This window comes from Verticillium dahliae, genomic scaffold (genome assembly GCF_000150675.1).
Source record: "Verticillium dahliae VdLs.17 supercont1.6 genomic scaffold, whole genome shotgun sequence".
NCBI lineage: Eukaryota > Fungi > Ascomycota > Sordariomycetes > Glomerellales > Plectosphaerellaceae > Verticillium > Verticillium dahliae.
The window spans coordinates 1,107,184-1,127,154 of NW_009276926.1; the positions used below are offsets into that span (position 1 = coordinate 1,107,184).

Consider the following 19,971-nt stretch of genomic DNA (forward strand, 5'->3'; position numbering starts at 1 on the left):
TCGTAGCAAGTGCTGTGCACAATAGGGGAGCGGTCTCAAGGTTGTCGAAGCCGTTCGTGGGGCAGATAACGTGGAGGTGGGCTGCGGTAGGCATGGGCCGCGTACCATGATGTCGGTAGTGATAATGACGGAGTTTTTGAAGATCGGTTTCCCCGTTGGGAAGGCTTTCATCGGTCGGCCGAGAGCGGAGGGGATTGGCGTCCGCGATTCATGATCCCGTCGGCCAGGTGCCCGCTGTTGTGTGCGGCCGGCTCGAGTTGCGAGGCCGAAGTAGAGGCGAAGATACTCGTTATCTCGAGTTGTAGGTTGCTGTCCTTTGGCGATTTCAGATATCAGTTGGCGATTTATCTCCAGTTCGCTGTCCCATATCTGAGTCGCCTGAGTACGACGTCTCATATGAACTAGGCATCAGCACTCCAATTCAGATCCCTATCCCACTAACAGGAAGCATGTGCAACCCAGCCAAGTCATGCCGACCTGTGAATTATCCATTACGACGCCCCTTGACCTCAATTGCGATCCCGGCTCTAGGCTACCATCTCTTGATGTTGGCCTCTTTGCTACCCCGTGGGGGACAGACAGGGTGTCGATTTCCCCGCGTTCAAACCAGCAAGATGAGACGGAGTATTGGAAGAAAATCCACTGGAGCCAGGTGCTATTATGTAAAAGTGATCCGAAAGTGCAACCGTGATTTTCAAGATTGGCTTTTGTGGTACCGGGGATTCGACATCTCAATGTTGTCTTACAGGTGTCTGGTTCTTCTGAGTTCTGACATTGTCCATGTGCAAAGAGTTGACTTTTGTCTTATCAGGATACGGGCGTCCACGTGGTTTATGGATGATACGCAGGTCGTAATTGTAACTTCTCTGGATCCATATCATGTTCTTGCAGAGATAACGAAGCCTTGTCGGCGACATACTGCACACTCGTGCAGATCACCCCTCGCCAGGAGGATAAACGGCTGGCGATAGGGCGTCGGCTCATGCCAATAGCGTAGAAAATGCCCCGACCAAATACGGGTCGGGCTACCCTACCGCGGCTCCCACGGCGGACGACATGATCACTTGCTGCATCCGGCAAGCAATCAAGTTCCCCGCAGTTTGGGATCCAGCAAGCCTCGGGGGTCTATCCGATGGCCTAAATGCACGGCCAGCCCCTGATCCGTGGGCACATTCAAGCTGTCTGCTTTCTTCCCAATCAAGCAACCTACCTACGAACGAGCCTCACCCTATCACTTCAAGTCACACATCCATTGTCGGACCACTTCCATGAGCCCTTGCATGATCAGGCACTTTTACGAGAAGTCGCGGTAGAAATGGGAGAAACAAAGCCCCGCGGAAAGCCACGAGGCATGCGGCGGGACCGCGATTGTCGCGCCTGCAAGACGAGGGGCATCAAATGTGACCTCAATCGACCCAGATGCCAGCCCTGTGTCGCCTCTGAACTGCCCTGTGGTGGGTATCCGCAGCGCGTCGTCTGGGCGAACAAGACATCGCCAACCAGCGTCGCTGCATCCACGAAGCCGAAACGCAGAAAACCGGACACCCGGAACGTCAGCAGCCGAACGCCGGCAGCACGCCCGGCTGTTGTTGCCGTGATCGCCGGCCGAACGGCGGACACACACGTAGGCCCGGTCCATGAGGAAGGGCAGAGCACATCGGGGCCAGATCACTACAGCCTCATCAAGCGACTCTCCTCATTCTGCCGGCACATCGAGGCGCTCGAGGGCAGCGGCGGTGCGCGGCGGCAGCTGTCGGAAGCTACAACGACACGGCTCGTCTCACGCATCAATGACCTCGTGCAGGCTCGCATGGGGACGGCGCCGGTGCAGACGACGGTGAGCGGAACGGCTGGGCCGCTCGACTACATCGCTGCGCTCATGGATCTCAGCGAGGCGCTCGAGACGGCGAATCCCGTGGCATTCGTTGGCATCGCGGCCTTTGCCTTTTTTGAGGTCTGTGAGGGAGCCTTTGGCGAGTGGCAGCGTCACCTCTACGGCGCGAGGTCATTGCTCGACCTCCACTGCCGGACGACGGGCGAGCTTGAGGTGCTGGCACGGGACGTCACGGGCCTGTCAGAGATGGTGTCGCACCTTTTGTGGTTTGATGTCATGGGTGCCATCATCCGGGGCACAACAGGGTTAATATTCGAGGACTGGCACCGTGAGACGCTGAACGCTGCTGGCTTCTTTGACATTGTCGGGTGTCCGGCGTCGACGTTCCATGTTTTCACTCATGTCGTCGTGGGAGGCGTCGACGCTGACCCCATCGGTAGTTGTCTCATGGTCATGGACTCCCTTTTGCAACTTGAGGGGTGTGAGACGGACGTTGCGAGAACGGCGGATGCCTATCGGTGCGCGGCGGCGATTGCGGTACTTGGGCGACTTGAGGATGCCGAGACGAGGTTGCCGCCGCCGGGAATGGAGACAGCGATGGCGAAAGCTGTGGATCGCCTTTGCCAGGTTATGGAGATGATGCCGGTGTCGTCGAGATACTATCTGCACCTCGCAGTCGCGGTCTTCCTCGCGGGCATGAGGGTCACGAGACGTGAGCAGTGCGATGTCGTGCGGCGTTACTGGCAGAACTGTCGCGCTGCCGAGTTCCCGCGGTATCCAGACGCCGAGATGAGATGTGAGGCACACTGGCGAGCAATAGGCCTGCTGTAATGATGTGCAAGAACGTGGCAAAAGGGTGTGGTGCGTTGGGTGGTAGTGGGAGCCTGAGGAATGTAGATTAGCTTCCTCTTTAGGAAAGGAATCTATCACCCTCCCTCCACGCCCCCGCGAGTCAAGGGAGTCAAGGGGGCCATGGCATATTTCCGCGTCATTGACTGCCCCTAAAGTCCCCCCGCGGCTTGGAGATCTGGGGGGGTAGAGGCTCGACGTTATCAATTCCGCCATGAGCACGATATGTTTCCGACATCGGTTTGGTTGAAGGTGGACAGGCGTTTATTCCCTTTGCGGTACCCTACTTATCCAGCGTACCGCCTTCCGAACATATTTTGCCTCACTGTATCTTAAGCTAAGGCAAGCGATCCAGACTAGGAAGCTCGTCGGTCACGTCACGTCTTCTCCTGCGACTTATAAGCTCCACGTAGACCACATTCCCTTCGCCAGAAAATGCATTGTTGGACCCTGAGGACTTGACGATTACCAAGGAAGATAGGCACACACCATGATACAATTACAGCAAACGTCGGACCCTACGCCGGAAACCTACCTCGACCGCGCTGCAGCCAAGCGTGCCCACCAACTCGCCCAAATCCCCGCCGAATGGCGCCTCGCCTCGATCCCCTCTGTATCCTCGGCCCCCTCGGCACTCGCTTACATCCGCTCACACGGTCTTCTAACGACCGAGGAGCTGCACATCACAGAGACCTGCGATGCTGCCGTGCTGCTGCACAAGCTGGCACGCGGGGATCTGTCATCTCTAACCGTCGTGCGGGCCTTTGCCAAGCGCGCTGCCATCGCCCACCAGCTCACGACGTGCTGCACCGAGATCCTCTTCGACGAAGCCTTTGCCGAAGCTCAGAGGCTGGATGATGTGCTGGCGCGCACAGGAAAGACTGTTGGTCCGCTGCACGGTCTGCCCGTCAGCATCAAGGACTGTCTCGACATCAAGGGCAAGGACTCAACCGTCGGTAAGTGCCCTGAGAGCTGGCAGCTCGAAGGCAAATGCACTCCAAGCTGAACGCCATCACAGGCTGGGTCGGGCTCGTCGGCAAGCCGGCCGCCAGAGACTCCAACACGGCGCACGTGCTGCGAAAACTGGGTGCCGTCTTTTACGTCAAGACCAACGTGCCGCAGTCCATGATGATGTCCGACTCGTACAACCACGTTTGGGGCCAGTGCGTCGGCGCCCTCAATCGGAACCTCATCTCCGGCGGTAGCAGCGGCGGCGAGTCGACACTCATCTCGGCGCGCGGCAGCATCCTCGGCGTCGGCACGGACATTGGCGGGTCCATTAGAATCCCTGCGGCGCTGACGGGCTTATACGGACTCTCTCCGACTCTGTCGAGGCACACGTACGAGCGCGGAGGGTAAGGCCCATGATTCTTCTGAAAGGCACATCAATTGACATTCCTTGAACAGCCCCCGCCAACACATTGTCCGTCCCGTCGCGGGCCCTCTTACAGGCACCCTCTCCGGTATCGAGACCTACATGAAGGCCTTCCAAGAGGGCGAACCATGGAAGGTCGACTCCCAGGTCGCACCTATTCCTTGGCGTTCCGAATGCTGCGTGATCCCGTCGACCAAGAGGCTGCGTATCGGCTACATCATTGACGACGGTGTCGTGAAGACGCAGCCGCCAGTAGAGCGCGCCATGCAGGAGACAATTGCTACGCTCAAAGCTGCCGGCCACGAAGGTGCGTTCCCTCTTGTTTCATCGAGCTTTCATTGAACTGACGAGAGTACAGTGATCGAATGGGATGCCTCATCCCACGCACGTGCGTACGACCTTTGGGAAAAGGCCATTCTCTCAGACGGCGGACTAGCGTGCAAGAAACTATGCGACATGTCAGGCGAGCCCTTAATCGAAGGCATGCTTGTTGGAAAGCCGGAGAACCTGTTGACGACGGCGCAGACACACGAGGTATGTTGAGCGGATGTGTTCTCCTTGACCGAGACTGGCTCAGCTGCTGACGAAGTACGGACAGCTGCTCGCCGACAAGTACGAATACGAGACGGAATACCTGCGCCGCTGGCAGGAGGCCGAGATGGACGCACTGATCATGCCCGTTGTTCCCTGGGTGGGCTACAAGCCGTGGACGTGGGTCAAATCGAGCCAGTACGTCGGGTACACCAGTATCTGGAATCTCGTGGACTGGGCGGCGCTGGCACTTCCCGTGACAACAGCCTCAAGAGAAAAGGATGGCGACGGAACGGCGGGATGGAAGGCGCATCAACCAAGGAACAAGGCGGACGAGTTCAATAAGTCGCAATGTGGGTATGCCCTACCAAAAGTCTACTCTGCGTGATGCTGACCAGCGTGTAGATGACATTCATTTGGTGGATGGCATGCCTGTCGGTATCCAAGTCGTATGCGGGAAATACGGGGACGAGAAATGTGTTGCGGTTGGCAAGGTGATCCAAGAGCAGCTGCGGAAGGGGGCAGAAAAAGAGTCTCGGCTGTAGATGGTAATGTGTAATGTCGTCTTATGCATGGTAGTGGCCATAGTGTTCGCTGGACGAACTAATTGGAGCTCTCGTTGTTGTTCATTCTGCAAGATTATTCGCATGTGGCCTGGATGAACACAAGCCTCACTGTCATTCCCTACACCGATTAGGAGTGTGTAGAATACCAGCGTGATACATCTACCGAGTGCGAGCCCTACCATTTCGAGAGTGGCTAGTGCTGAGTGAAAAGATTAGCTTGATTGTTGTACTTTGCGTTTCGCTCATGAACCAAAAGGCAGCTCATACAATGGTCACAAGAAGACCCGCGGCTGGGTGGCAGGATAGTCCATACGACGGGAATCGAACTTGGTTCCCTTGTTCTCGGATTGCAAGGGGATATTCCTCAATGCTTCGTCTCTATCAACATATTTGGGCATTGGGTAACAGACTCAGAGGAAGGCAATCTGACACAGTGAACCATCTGACTGGCAGGCCCCTCGTGTCTTCAAAACTCTAGCCAACATCAACAGGATCGGATACACCACGTCAATCGACGCAGCAGAAAGACAGACGAAACAGACATTAAGTAGATAAAGCTAACTGTCATGGCAAGATATGTCTACAGGGGCATCAATCTATCACCCCGCTCATTGCTCCCTAAATACAAGGACGGTTCGCCTCATCCCGATGCGCCATTGTTGGTCCCGATTTAAATATTTGTAGAGAGGAAAATAAAAAGAAATCACATCCTTCAGGTGAGAAGCTTCTGGTTGATGTAGAGACTGAGCCTTGACCCGGCACCGCAGTAGACGTTCCTGTCGCCAGGGCACGTCATCTTGCACTCGGTGTCGGTGACATTCTTGCCCGGGGTGGCGCCCGTGTCGCCGGCAAAATTGAGGGTGTTGCCGCACCAGCATTCGCGGCCATACTCGACGCCGGCGTAGCCGTAGTCCCAGCAGCGCTCGGCGCAGGCCTTGGTGGTCATGTTGACGCCGTCGTTGAAGACCTGCTTGGTGAGGAGACGGCCCTTGGACGGTTCCGAAACGCAAGCGTAGTAGGTGAAGTTGCTGTTACCCTGCCAGATGATGGGGCCGGTGGGAGTGGGAGTGGCTGTCGAGGTGGTGCTGGTGGTTGTAGGAGCGACAGAGGTAGTGCTTGTCGTGGTGATAGCAACACTGGTCGTGCTGGTGGTAGTGGGCGCTGTAGAACTGCTGCTTGACGTACTGACAACAGAACTGCTGCTTGACGTAGTGACAGCAGCGGAAGTGCTGCTCGACGTAGTAGCAACAGACGTGCTCGACGTCGTCACAGTGGAAGCCACGGCCGTCGTTGTCACAGTCAAAGTCGAGCTCGAGGCCGTACTTCCCGCGACAGTCGGCGCATCGCCGAGCTTGTACAGCTGCAGCCTGACGCCGGCGCCGCAGAAGGTCGTCTTGTCACCAGGGCACAGGAACGAGCAGTCGTCCTGGTTGTCGGCCCTCTTGACGGTGGCGTCGCGGAGGGCATCGCCGCAGTAGCACTCGCGGCCGTACTCGACGCCAAAGTAGGTGCTGCCGGCACAGAAGTCGGCGCACATCTCGAGCGTCATGAGGTCGTCGGCCATGGTCGATTTCTCGAGGGCCCGGCCGTTTTCCGCCTCGGTGTAGCAACCCTGGAAGTTGTAGCGCGAGCGGACGACCTGGCGGATGGCGGGCGAAGTGGAGGTTGGCGTGGCTAGGGTGGTGGTCGAGCTGATGTCAGTGGTCACGGCAGCAGAAGTTGTAGAAGTGGTAGTAACAGCAGAGGTCGAAGTCACGGCGGTAGAGGTTCCAAGGCCAAACTTGTACAGCTGCAGACGATCGCCGGCACCACAGTAGGTGGTCTTGTCGCCAGGGCACAGGAACGAGCAGTCCTTCTGGTTCGTGGCCGGGACACTGCCGTCACGGAGGGAATCACCGCAGTAGCACTCACGACCGTACTCAACGCCGAAGAAGGCAGCCGAGACGCCCTTGCAGAAAGCGGCACAAGACTCGAGGGTCATGAGGTCATCAGCGTACGACTTCTTGGAGAGGGCGCGGCCGTTCTTCGTCTCGGTGTAGCAGCCCTGGAAGGACCATTCTGTGCTGACGATCTGGCGGATGGCAGGGCCCGTTGGAGTGGGAGTCGCCGAGGTCGTCGTAGTCGTGGTCGGGGGGACCGAATCGACGGGGACAGAAGAGCTCTCGAGGATGGAAGAGGTGGCGACGATCGTCGTCGTGGCCGCCGTGGTCGTCGTCAACGTGCCATCGTCAAGCTGGTAAACGTTGAGACGAGAACCACCACCGCAGAGCTCGGTGGAATTCCCGCCACAGGCAATGTTGCAGTCCTTGGCGGGCGCAGCGACGGATCCTCCACGAAGCTCATTGCCACACCAGCACTCGCCGCCGTACTCGACACCAGCTATCTTCAAGCTGAGACCCTTGCAGGCAGCAACGCAACTGGCGACCGTCTTGGACGTGACCTTGCCCTCGGTCGGCAGAGCGCGGCCCTGCGTCGCCTCGGTGTAGCAGCCAATGTGCTTGTAGCCATCAACACCTGGGTTCGCGACGGGGCCTCCGACAGGCGGCGTGACGGTGCCGCCACCGCTGTCGGGCCTCGTGAGGTTGCCGTCCCACTGGGTCGAGTCGGCAAAGAGCGAGATGTACGTGCCGCCGGCCCCGGTACCAACGCCGTTGCCGCCGCAAATCTGCTGCAGGTCGCCAGCGCAGTCAAAGTTGCAGTTGGCGTCGGCGACCTTGGTGTTGGGGATGAGGTTGCCGGCCCAGCACTCACGGTGGTACTGGGTGCCGCAGAAGATGGAGCCGCGCGCGCCACAGGCGGCGATGCACATGGTGTTCTCGCCGGCGTTGTTGCCGTAGAGCTGGTTCGACAGCTGGCGGGTCGGCGTGTTGTCCTTGAAGCAGCCGACGTAGCGGTACTTGCCCTGGCCGCTGGCGAGCAGAGGCGGCGCCTGCTGGGTGACGGCGTTGCAGAAGAAGGGGATGACGTGCTTGCCCGAGACGGGGTCGTTGGTGTTCATGGTCCAGGTCGTCGTGCCGTTGTAGGCGTCCTGGTTGTACTGCGTCTTGGGGACAGTGCATGTCATGACGGCCGTCGCGCTTTCGCCGGGTGCGAGGAGAGTACCCTCGGCGAGATCGACCTGGTTGGCGGCGCGAATAATGCTGTTGGAGCCGACAGGCGGCTTGGACACGGTCAGGGAGAGCTTGACGCCGCCGGCGGCAGCACCGTTGGTGACGCGGAAGAGCAGGGAGCGGTATGTGTTCTGCGTCACGTCGCCAAACGTGAAGGGCGTGTTATCGTCAACGTAGTCAACCCAGCCCGAGCCGTCGGGCTTCTGGAACTGGAGCAGGGCCACAGGAGCCGCGCCTGCGCTGCCGGCGATGGAAAAGGTGCGCTCGCCACCGTTGGTCACAATCTTGACCCAGCCGGCAAAATCACCCGCCGTGGTCGTGTCGAAGAGGACAGTCAGAACTGCGTTGCCGCTGGCGGGGATCGACGTGGGCACGCCCTGTACCGAAAAGGCCGACACCTTGACATCCCCAGCGTCTGTGAACGGTGTAAAGGGACCGCTGGCGCCGGCCGTCGAGACTTGCACGGAGGTGATGGTGAGCTCAGCGTTACCCTGGTTGCTCAGGATGACGCTCTCCGAAAGGTCGTTGGGGCTGGGGCCGGCGACCGAGGTCGGGAAGACGATGCGGTTCGGTGACACGGCAAGCAGAGCATCGGCGCTGGATCCAGTACCGTTGAGGCGAACAGTCGACGTGGTCCTGTAGCCAGCGACCGAGTTGGTCGTGTTGAACTTGATGTCGTCAGCGAGCGTGCCGACGCTGCCAGGGGTAAATGTGGCCTTGACCGTGAACTGCTGGCCGACAGCAAGCTGCAACGGCATATTAGGCGTGCCAGAAATGGCGTAGTCCTGGGCCTTGTCGAGTTCGACGCCCGTGAGGCGAACACCAATAACAGCCTTGCAGGTAATTGTCTTCTCGTCCGACTTGGCGTTGATGTTGACAGAGCCAAAGGTGGCCGGCGCCGGCGAGCAGTCGAGCGGCGACTTGGTGGGCGCGCCAAAGGCATAGAGGTAGCCCTGGTTCGTGCCGACAAAGAGGGTGCCATCGCCAAAGACGGCACGGGTGAACTTCATAATACCGGGCACGTTGAACGACTTGCGCAGCACCATGGCGCCATCCTTGGGAATAGCATCGTAGATACGGATTGTCGACAGAGGCGAGGACCCAGCAACAGTCTGAACATCGGTGACCCAGACGAGACCGGTGCCTGGCTGGCCGTCAAGCGAGGTGACGGTGCCGTGGCTGACACCGAGGACATAACCATTTGTCTGAGGCGAGTCGGCGACCTTGGCGAAGCTCGGCTTGCCGTTGATGCACGAGAACTTGAAGACGTGCGACTTGAACCGGATGACGTTAATGTAAATGTAGCCGCCCTCGAGCGGGTAGACACCGGCGCCGGCGTAGACCGAGTTTTCGTTCTGGTACGTCTGCAGCACAGCATCCGACTTGCTGTCGGCGCCGTTGCGATAGCCGCCGAGGTTGTCGAGGTCAAGCCAGTACGTCTTGCCGCTCTTGCCAGTGACGACGCCCATGCGCTTGACGTTACCGCAGGAGAACTCGCTCGGGAGAATCTCGAGGGGGCTGGTGCCGAGATCCTTGTCGGCGCCGTCGAGCTCCTGCTTCTCGTAGGGCATGAAAAAGTCGGCAACGTCGAGACGGCCATCGGCGCCGATGGTCATGTGCACGGCGGCCTCCTCGAGGGCCGTCGGAGGGTTGAAGCCCTTGACGGGAATCGTCGCCAGTTGCGAGGCGTAGCCGTTGCCAGTCGCGAAGAAGATGGATCCGGCATTGTCCGAGGCGATACCGCCGCCCGACATCCAGATACTGGCGCCCTTCTTGTTGGCGGGAACATCGGGGCCCTGGGTAGCAAACTGCTCCACGAGCTTGCCTGACGTCTTGTCGAAACCGATGATCCAGCCAGTAAAGTCATACTGCACGCAGTGAGAACCGAAACCGACGTAAATGTACTGGCCGACATGCAGCAGGGCAGGCCTCTGGTTCGAGATGCCGGCGTTGAAGATGCGCTGCGGGCTGTTGCGGGCCACGATGCCCTCAAGACCGATGGGGAAGTTGGGCCTCTCCGTGAGGTCGTTGGCGTCGAGTGCGTGGATGAAGTAGCGGCCGGCCGGCTTGCCCTGGGCGACGTTGGGCTGGCTCTGGTCGGCATATGTCTTACTCGTAAGGTAGAGAGTGTCGGTAGCCGGGTCGATCACGCCTGTTGAGATGATGCCGACGTGGGGGTTGATATCGAGACAGTTGTTGAGGTCGGCCGTCAGGAAGGGAATACCGAGGTTGCGCGAGGCCACGATCTCGCCCGTCTTGGCGTTGATCTTGTAGACATTGTTCTGTGTCGTCGAGTAGTAGACGTACTGCGTGGTGCCTGTCGACGGTGTGTACACGAGCGGCTGCGAGAAGGCCTTCTCCTTGTCGCCGCCATAGTTGCCCGGCAGCGTCGTGCGCCAGATCTGGTCGAACTGCGAGCTGCTAACGACGGCAGGGTCCATGTTGTGGTTGCTTCGGAGGTCAGTTTTGTTCTAGATTGACTACTCTATCCATCAAGGCCCAATACTCACGTCTGGTACCCCGACCTCGAGTTATCGCCGCCCCAGGTGATCGTGTCGGTGCTACCGAGGCCGTTGGCCAGGCCAACGACCGCCGACAGGAGGAGAACTGCCAGCCTCATGGTGGGCAGCTGTCTTTGCAATGGCACGACGGGATGTATGAACGAGTGACAAGCCCTGCCAGAGCAAAACGACGAAAGACGGCAAACGAAAAACGAGGGTGAGTGTCAATAAATGACGAAAGCGACTGACGATGAGGGGCGAATACTGCGACCAGAATTAGAAGAAGGAGATCCCCTACCATTGTGTTGCCTCAGACGTGGATCCACGGCGACACCATCTTATTAGGCTGTGCTGCGTTGAACCTGGACGCCTGGACCGCAAGACCATGTACGTCTGACCACGAACCGACATGAGGGACCACCCCTGTTCCACGAGATGACCCCTGAATGGTGTGGGTGTGCCTCGTCCGATGTGGGAGGCGGCAGGCGGCGGGCGTGCTACGGGTACAAGTGTCTGTGCCTCGATACGAATACAACGGCAGCCCACGCTGGGTGCTCTGCCCTTGAACGAGCTTTCCAGGGGCCCAGGAAAGGATCCAAGTAGGCGAAGGCTTCTTCAGGCTGTTGACCGCGTGGATGATCTCAATGCCCACAGACACTGTCATCATCATCGCAACCACGCCCCCCTGACGGCCACATGGACTCGGTGGTTTGCTAGCGGCGTCCACCCCTCTCACAGCACCGACTATATCCGGAAAGTTGTTCGTGTTGCTGGCCGCTGGTCTGGCGCTGAATGTGGGAGCAGGCCGACCCAGCAGTCAGTAATTCGTCGGCGCTAGAGCTTCCTCTTTGATGCTAAGCAGAGGTCCTCTGCTAAGCATGGGAGAGAAGCCCAAGGGAAAAGATGGGGCCAGATGAGCGAACCGGGGCTAAATGGGTTGAGCGGCATCGTCCGGCTCATCTTGGCAGCTGAGACCAGTCCTTATTAGGACACACGTGTGGCCGGCTCGTCCTGGTGTCTCGCTCTAGGTCCAACAAGCCGATTGTCTCGATCCCATGCCCTACCCCTGCTCGCCACGCAGGCTCGATACCATCTCTGGTTCGGCACAGGCGAAGCCGACCACTGGGCGGTTGCTTGCTGCTCGCTTCCATGGCGGGGGAAACGTGGCCGCCATCAGGGGAGATGCCATGAAAAGACCAATAATGTGATTGGCGAGAAAAGCAATTCACTGCGCCACCTGTGCAAATGCTGAAGAATCTACGACAACAACCATCACCGATCAGGAGAGGAACCTGCATCACCACAACACAACAAAAAGGCCGAACCAGTCCGTCTCCACCCTCGGTAAAGCACCAGCTGCGGGCGTGACCAGCTGATCGGGTCCTATTGCCTCCTTAGCTGCTTGGCTGCTCGCCTTGAGTTCACCAAGCAGCACCTGGTGCCAGGATGCCACCCTTGTCGAACATCAACAGCCCAAGGCTGGGCCCCGATCAATGTCTCGGCGAGCCCTTGAACTAAGCATCCGTCTCCCGTACGTATAGAGCCAAGCTGGAGATGCAGCACACAGCCCATGAGGCCATTGCCATGCAGAGCCAGACTCACGAGCGTGCTCGAAAGACAAAATACACACCTCGTGACCGTGCATGACCAGTAGGCCGACCGTTGCGTCTTCTCCCGCCAATACCGCGTCGAGCGTGTTTCGCAAGCTCCAATAGTGTCAAATCCCACATCGGCGCCGTTGGCCTCCCACCAAGTGGCGTCTCTCGGGCTCCTCCGTCTGGCCTGAGTTCGTGACTTGTACCTGAACTAGCGCCCACTTGCTGGACAGCACAAAGAAAGACAGGCTCCACGACCGCCATCTTATCTTCGTTAACGAGCCCCTCCCCTCTCACGGGCGGGAGTCGGCAACACGTGCTGGCCTACCAGCTGGTCCCCGCTCAACGGGTCCTCTTTCTCTCCGTCGGCTCCTAAAAAAGACAATACGAGACCTCCAAACGAATTAGCCTTTGTCTCTGCAAACACAGGAGCGAACGAGTCCATCCATAGGGCCTGGCGGTTCGGTAGGACCGAGTCTTCGCTGTTACAGAGGAGCGTGCGTCCTTTGTTTGTTTGGCAGTCTTTCTCTTCTCGAGAGGCCAAGTGGAAGACTGGCGGCCTTCCCCTGTCTAAGCCAATCGACACTTGACGCCTCGTGGATTAGGCAGGTCAGTCGGTGGCCCGCCCCCTGAGTCTGGGTGGCTTTTTCAACGGCGCTGGCGTTGGCGCCGTTTACGCCTTGTGCGCCCTCGACAGAGCCTACTAACCACGACTTGAGCACCCGACGTGGCCTTCCGCTGGTGGAAATTTGCCTCGGATGATGCGAGCTTCTTCATTGCTACAAGTACGGCGGCAGGCCTGCGCAGGTTATCCTGTGCCAAGACACGCTGGACGGGGGGCCGCCTGTGGTCGAGTCATGGGGTCTGCCCACCGACTGAACTCTGTCGTCCTTCTTGCCGCCGACCGTCGCATCGAGCGAGAGTATGATGAATTCGAAACTACGGCGTCCTGTCATGGCGTTCCATCGAGGCCCGATGATAAGATCTACATGGTAGAAGAGCACGCGTCTTCCATGCTCGTTTTTACAAGCCTCTCTTCTAATCATTCCGAGATCGCCATGCCATCCAGCCACCATCCACCCAGCGAGACCGACTCTCCGTTAAGGGCGCATCTTGAGCGCTCATCTCACTGGTCGCACCCCTACCTGTCAGTGATGCGGCACCCTGGGTCTCATTCTCGATGCAACATAATGCTGATGAGCGCTGGCTCAATGCCACCAGGGATGTGTCCGACCCCGGATTTGAGAACGAGACCAAAGACCAGGGTAAGCGAGGCTACTCCCGAACCGCATTCCAGCTCCTGCGAGAAGGTAGACATCCACAGCCGAGCCAGCATCGATGCACGTTCTGGAGGTCGAGAATCAGTCGCGATCTACCAAGCCCCTCTTGGTCATGCTCCATAATACGATCGCGTCTCCTCTGTCACCTTGAACTGCCCGTTCTAGAACTTGACCCGCCTTGAAGCTATCGGTGGTCTGCCCTGAGGGTTGTGTATCCGCCTTTGGTGCCGTCATGCAAGCTGTCTTTTTCATCACACCCATTGAGCAGTTAAAGTTCGTTTCGTCCACGGCGAACAAACTTTCCCTAGATGTTTCTACGTTGGGCAGTTGAAAAGGAATACATTTCGGTTACTCAAGCGATTGTGGAGAGTCGGGGAGAAATGGGTCGTGAGGTGCTTAAACCTTCGCACATCGTGCGACATTCTGTACAAAGACGATGAGCTTCACCACAACACACTAACGCGATGGCTCTCGTGCAAGTCTGGTACATCAAAACTTGAATTTTAGCTACTTCTGAGTGGTCGACAGCCCATTGCTTCTCCAGACGAGATGTATCTTGAGAGCTGCCTAGAGCCTCTTCAACGCATTGAGTCGACTTTCGAGGGCCTTTTTCGAAACATTTAACCCAAATACCAGGTCAAAGCCATGGGGAAGACCAGGCCAAACGCGCAGCTCAACTTCCACCCCAGCCTCGGCCAGCCTCGACGCATAAGTAAGGTTCTCCCCCAGGAACAGGTCCAGACTGCCCACCTCGACATAGGTTCGCGGCATCCCACCCAAGTCTTGTTGGCGTGCAGGCACGCTGTGCCCGGACACCACCCCATCTTCCAGATAGGCCTTCCAAGATCTAGTGTTGAAGAAGGGCTTGTAGCTCAGGAATGGCCACAATGGATCATCCTCGGGTAGCGTTGTGCGGTCATCCAACATGGGGTATACTAGGAGCTGCATCGCGACTCGTGGTTCCAGGTCCCTATCGCGCGCCAGGATTGCGCAACCCGTTGCGACAAGGCCGCCGGCTGAATCCCCCATGAGACAGATGCGAGTGGCGTCAATGTTGTACTCTGCGGCGTGATCAACCAAGAACTTGAGGGCCGCGTATGCATCTTCTATGGCGGTGGGAGCAGGGTGCTCGGGCGCGAGGCGATAGTCGACAGAATAGAACGTGACGCCAGACTGCGAGACGTAATGCGCAATGAGGGGCTTCAAGATGTTCGTGCAACCACATATCATGCCTCCGCCATGAAAGTAGAGCACGGCAGGTTGAGGGCCCGAGGCAGATGCGGTCTTGTCGCTTGAGACTTTGTACACTTTGATATCGGCACCGTCGTAAGTAGGAATTTCATTACTCGTAATCTTAACGTCTTCAGCGACTGGCATGGCAGCGAAGCTCGAACGGTAAAGATTTTCAAAGAAGGCCCGGACTTCGCCTATAGTGTCCAGAGGGGGCTGCGGTCCGGCGGGCATCGAATCCAGCATTTTTTTGTATTCCGCATCGTATCGAAGATTTGTAGCATGCATGATGGCGAAGGCGATGAGAATAGTGCTTGGTAGATGGCGGTACTAGCAGTGAAGAGAATGTAGTTGAATGATATTCGTCTGCTGTTGATCCCCAAGTCCTCTTCCACAACGATGCTTTGTTCTCGTTTATCGGCAATCATCAAGCCTCCCGTACTCGCATTGTTCAATCCGAAGTCGCTTGGGAATTCCACGGATCTGTTCGTATTTAAGTCCGATTGTGATTGCGTCGAGGGAGACGATCACAAAGAGAAATGCCCTCACGCACACTTTGCGTCTGGGTGACTTAGTTCCGTGATACACGGCTGTCAGCAATTATCAGTGCTGCAGGCCCCTCCTTTATCAGCGGCCTGACTGATGGGAGGGCCCTTTACACCATGCCGACTCGATTTGATAAAACGAGCCAGAGCGCTGTTCACTGCGAGAAAAAGTTCGAAAGTCGCGTAGAACAATGCTAAGTTGTGGTGGCATTGTGCATTGTTCGGATCGTCCGAAGGCTTGGCCAGTCGGCGCCCTATCCCTTTCCGTCCACCAGCACCAAATTGATGGCCAGGTTGAAGTCATTCTCCCAAAAGCTCCGGCCGGTGCTAATCAGCTTATCTCTTGCAGTAGGCTTTGGGTAAATGGCTTGTGCCCTGCAAATTTTGACCAGAGGAGATCCCTTAACGGTATGTTTCGAGGCACGTCATACTTGGAGGTGCCGGATAGATGTGCGAAGCTCATGATGCAGAAATACAGTCGACGGCAGTGGGACATCATGATGTACAGTCTACTTCGTCTGGAGTATAGCCGGGAAAGGAGCAGGCATGAGTGATTGTTGAATATTAATCGGCAAGGAGGACAAATATTCACGACCGATGTAGGATGCTTTCTTGACGTAGAGGCAGCGAGTTTTGCCCATGCCAGGTCGGGTTGGCCTTTGGCAATGGTCATTTCACAAGTAAATGACATTATAAATATAATCCGTGTCATCGTCATCTTGTGTTCACCTCCGTACCTCAATAATTGAAGCAGTGGCAGACAATGATAGATCCCCAGCTCACACTACCACACTTGCCTGTCGGTGTAGGACTGCCGAACGATCCTGTAAAGTTCTCGAGCGTGGCATCTTTATACTTGCCACATGTCAACGTACGCTTCGAGTCAGTGCAGGTATCTTGAAAGAGAGTAACCCCCTGGATCGTACCGGAGGCATGATTGGGTCTCCAGGATAATCCTTCCATGTCAAAGTGAGCTGGTCCTTTTCCCATGTGCAGATATCTGGGTTATTGATGCTCAGGGTTTTAGACCACAAGCTGTAACCACGGTATTGGCCCTTGCCCCCGACTTCCCAGTACACCATCAAGAAGACACCACCGTAGCCCTCACGACCACTTGCTGGTATGGTCTTCGGTTCCGGTCCCGGGCTTGGTACGGGATCACCGCCACTGCCGTCGCCGTCTTCATTGTCAGTGCCCGACTCATAATTGATGAGGATCGTGTTCAGGGCCGGATCGAGATATGTGCCGGTTGCCGCCAAGAAACCACCCCAGCCATTCTCGCTGGGCGCGAACACGGCCTGGTTATTGTCTGTCCACCATGGCTGGTAGGCGCTCAGAGTTGGACAGCCGCTTGTAGTGCGGGTTACGGTCGTTGTGGCCACAGCATGACAGGCCGTTCTCTCGGTGCAGCGCGTCGTGTAACAATCAGTCGTAAAGGTGCGGGCACCGGCACTCGGTAATGCGACGGAGCAGCTCGCCATGCAGGCGCTCGCCATCTTGGGCTTTTCGCACTCGGCATCAGGCTCCCAGCCACCGCCGACGCAGACAGCCGTAGGACAGGCAGGGCCCACGCAGCCGCCGCCCGTGATGTCAATGCCGCCGCCGCCAAAAAGGGCTCAAGCAGGTGCCGCAATCGAAGACGCAGCCACCGCAGCCCAGAAGGCCGCAACTGTTACACATGGCGGTGCATCCCACTCCGCAGCCGCTGCCTGCACAGATGGGCGCTGGGGGGACCAGTGCTCGAGTGACGCACCTTGAAGTGTACGTCCTTGTCACTAATGGGGGGCCATGTCGTGGAGCCTGTGGGCGTCGAGGTAACGACAAGGGTCATGGCAGTCTCATCGACCCCTAGTGGGGGCCCGATGGTGATAGTTCGGGAAGGGAAAATTGACAGTGTTATGGAGTAGTCAATTCCAATGACACTGGTGGCGGTAATGTTGATATTGTAGACGGGTATGGAAGTTGTCTTGACAGGCAGGTAGGTGATGACCAGACCTGTCAGCCTTGATGTTGACCAAACCCAGCTCTGAGTGATTGTCGTCGTATGAGGAGGGAACAAGATAATTGTCGGCGTAGAGAGAGTCAAGGGCGGGAGGCCGATCACGCATGGCGGAATACACGAGGCAATCAGCATCTGATCCTTCCAAATTTTGGGATCGATCAACACAAGTCCCCCCGCCTTATTCTTAACACAGGGTTCGGGAAAATAGCCTCTTGAGCAGGCAAACTGGCAAAGGCCAAAGTCATTGAGCTTGGGGTCGCCCGACCTGCCACCAACGTTGTCTACCTTATGGTGGCGGGCGGCTGGTTCAGGGCTCCTTGCTTGTCACAGGTGCAGATACCAGGGGCAAAAGCCAAAGTTGCAGGCGTAGTTGCAGAGGCCCTCTCAAGGCATCGATGTGAGCCTCCTGGGTCAATCTTATCTCAATGGCCCAGTCAGACTCGGTATAATTGACAGCATTGGAGACCTGAAGAACGACTATGAGCATGATGTCTTTTAGGCAATACCGGACTTTAGCTTTGAAGAGACCTACCACAAAGTAGGCGAATGCCGCCTTGGCTTGGACTTGTATGGCGCATAGCAGCACTGCTGCCCAGACACACAATGATATTGGCCTATCAACACGCTCACCAATTCGTATCTAAGTACCACCTACACACGTGTGGATCGCCATCCCATGATCACCAGAGGAATATGAGTAGACATGATTTGAGGAATTTCAGGTCCGCTTGGCTGTCCAATCGGTGCTTTGCCCTCGCACGGAGAACTAAGAAGTGCCTTGCATGCACCACGGTTGGGGCTGACCTTGTACATATAGTGTGGACAGGAACCCATCATCTGTCCAACTTCGCTTTCCACTATCGATATTGAACACATCATTTGGAAGAACCCATACAAACCGGCTTTCTCAATAGTGAGCCACGATCCCCAATCCACATCAGAGTCAAGCAAAGGCATCAATGCATGCATTGTGGTTGGCTCCATATGCTGTTTGGCTGCTGATGCTGAGTAGCCGCTCAAATGATCACAAATTTGCCTACAGAGCTTCGGCGCGAAATTTGTGAATGGCTGTATAAAATCTACCCAGGGAGTATCCTCGACTTTTCCTCCGCGAGTCGAGATTGCTACGCTGCTGCTGTCGAGATCCTCTTCCGCACCATTCATATCCATTTTTCAGGTTTCGGTCAGCTGTCTCGCCAAGTGGCGCAATGTCGAGAAAGACTCCAACGTGAGCAAAGAGGCTTCAGCGTCATTCATCGCCTGATAGTCACCGGCTACGGGTATTATTACGACGACGACACCCTGACTGTAGTTTCTGACGGGACGGGATCGGGTCGGCCATGGCAGCGGCTCGGAATCCGGGCGCCAGAGAGAGCCCCAGACGACGATACTGATCTGGACCGCTGGCTGGATCAGCAGGATGTCGACTATCAACAGACCTCAAATGAGCCCTTGGAGGTGGTGTACGAAAACGATCACAAGTGGCTACCCCTGGCTCACCTCGTGGAGCAGATGCCTGCCTTAAACGACATTGTTTACGGCTGCGACAACCAGATTCCACCTTGCCTGTTGGACCTCATCCATGGCAAGCTTCCGGGATGCAAGCTGCGAATGAGTACTTTTCGTCTGCGAAGTCTGTACGCCCCGTTTCTTGACGACCACGAGTACAGGCTCGTCACCTCGCCGAATCTATACAGCATTCAGTGCGCGCAGAAAATTCGCTTTGGATCTCATCATGGAACTGAACCGCAAGTTAGTACAGATGTATGCCTTCGTGAGATTGAAGCCGCCGTAGCTGCCGTATCTAGGCTGGCACCTGGTGTGAAGCAAGCACGCCTCCTATGCGACGGGGACTTTCGAGACAGTCAGTCCCAACCAGAGTCCTTCTCTCTGCCTCGGGAAAAGATCATCCGACGTGTAAAAGAGTCTACTAAATTGACACCGGGTTCAATGGGCTCCCCACAGTATCTGCAGCTGACAGATCTGACTGGGGACGGGTCATGCATGTCGCAACTCTTGCTGGACTCGTCAAGGAACACTGACCTTTCGGTGCTGCGGGCGCTTAGGCTGGAGATGACCATCCCTACCAGAACGCTTTGGGACCTAGATTTGAAATACTCTTTCCCAGCCCTGACCACATTCGTGCTGAGTATGTGGTCAGTCAGTTAAAGGCCAATCCCATGATGGCGAACCTCCACTGGACTCGAGCGCTGTAAGCCCGTTCGTGCAGAAGCTCGTTCGCCAAGGATTGACTGTCCTTCAGCTTGACGGCTGGGACTATCGCGCCTCATCGCCAACTTCTATCCTCGGTCCGAGCCTCAAAGTCCTACGACTTACTTCCCAATCTCGGAGGGGCACCAGCGGCGGCCTGTTGCAAAAGGATGTGGAGCAATTGGCAGAACTCTGCCCCTCGATCGAAGAACTGGCGCTGCCGATTTGGCGCTCACAGGGAGATGCCCGTGAGGTCGCTATGTACACCGCCCTGGGCCGACTTGGACGTTTGAGACGCCTTTCTTTGCTCCTCCTGGTGTGGGTTCCTACACGTGGTTTGCC

General features: G+C 57.0%; 6 protein-coding genes across 6 annotated transcripts; 3 read left to right on the forward strand and 3 right to left on the reverse strand.

Moving 5' to 3' along the window:
* Nucleotides 1-1,315: 1,315 nt before the first annotated feature.
* Nucleotides 1,316-2,665, forward strand: VDAG_03890 (uncharacterized protein; the record flags this gene model as incomplete). Its single annotated transcript, XM_009653974.1, has 1 exon — nucleotides 1,316-2,665. The coding sequence occupies one exon, from the start codon at nucleotides 1,316-1,318 to the stop codon at nucleotides 2,663-2,665; it is 1,350 nt and encodes a 449-aa protein (XP_009652269.1).
* Nucleotides 2,666-3,173: 508 nt separating this feature from the next.
* Nucleotides 3,174-5,134, forward strand: VDAG_03891 (acetamidase; the record flags this gene model as incomplete). The annotated part of the gene is made up of 6 exons (XM_009653975.1): nucleotides 3,174-3,639; nucleotides 3,702-4,038; nucleotides 4,091-4,365; nucleotides 4,417-4,592; nucleotides 4,657-4,942; nucleotides 4,995-5,134. 6 exons carry the CDS (start codon nucleotides 3,174-3,176, stop codon nucleotides 5,132-5,134), a joined length of 1,680 nt encoding a protein of 559 aa, XP_009652270.1.
* A 733-nt stretch (nucleotides 5,135-5,867) lies between these two features.
* On the reverse strand, nucleotides 5,868-10,885 carry VDAG_03892 (uncharacterized protein; the record flags this gene model as incomplete). The annotated part of the gene is made up of 2 exons (XM_009653976.1): nucleotides 5,868-10,716; nucleotides 10,776-10,885. 2 exons carry the CDS (start codon nucleotides 10,883-10,885, stop codon nucleotides 5,868-5,870), a joined length of 4,959 nt encoding a protein of 1,652 aa, XP_009652271.1.
* A 2,333-nt stretch (nucleotides 10,886-13,218) lies between these two features.
* On the forward strand, nucleotides 13,219-14,156 carry VDAG_03893 (uncharacterized protein; the record flags this gene model as incomplete). The annotated part of the gene is made up of 1 exon (XM_009653977.1): nucleotides 13,219-14,156. One exon carries the CDS (start codon nucleotides 13,219-13,221, stop codon nucleotides 13,762-13,764), a length of 546 nt encoding a protein of 181 aa, XP_009652272.1. The 3' UTR covers nucleotides 13,765-14,156.
* Nucleotides 14,157-14,208: 52 nt separating this feature from the next.
* Nucleotides 14,209-15,159, reverse strand: VDAG_03894 (lipase; the record flags this gene model as incomplete). Its single annotated transcript, XM_009653978.1, has 1 exon — nucleotides 14,209-15,159. The coding sequence occupies one exon, from the start codon at nucleotides 15,157-15,159 to the stop codon at nucleotides 14,209-14,211; it is 951 nt and encodes a 316-aa protein (XP_009652273.1).
* Nucleotides 15,160-16,154: 995 nt separating this feature from the next.
* Nucleotides 16,155-16,912, reverse strand: VDAG_03895 (uncharacterized protein; the record flags this gene model as incomplete). Its single annotated transcript, XM_009653979.1, has 2 exons — nucleotides 16,155-16,292; nucleotides 16,343-16,912. The coding sequence occupies 2 exons, from the start codon at nucleotides 16,910-16,912 to the stop codon at nucleotides 16,155-16,157; spliced, it is 708 nt and encodes a 235-aa protein (XP_009652274.1).
* Between the last annotated feature and the right edge of the window lie 3,059 nt (nucleotides 16,913-19,971).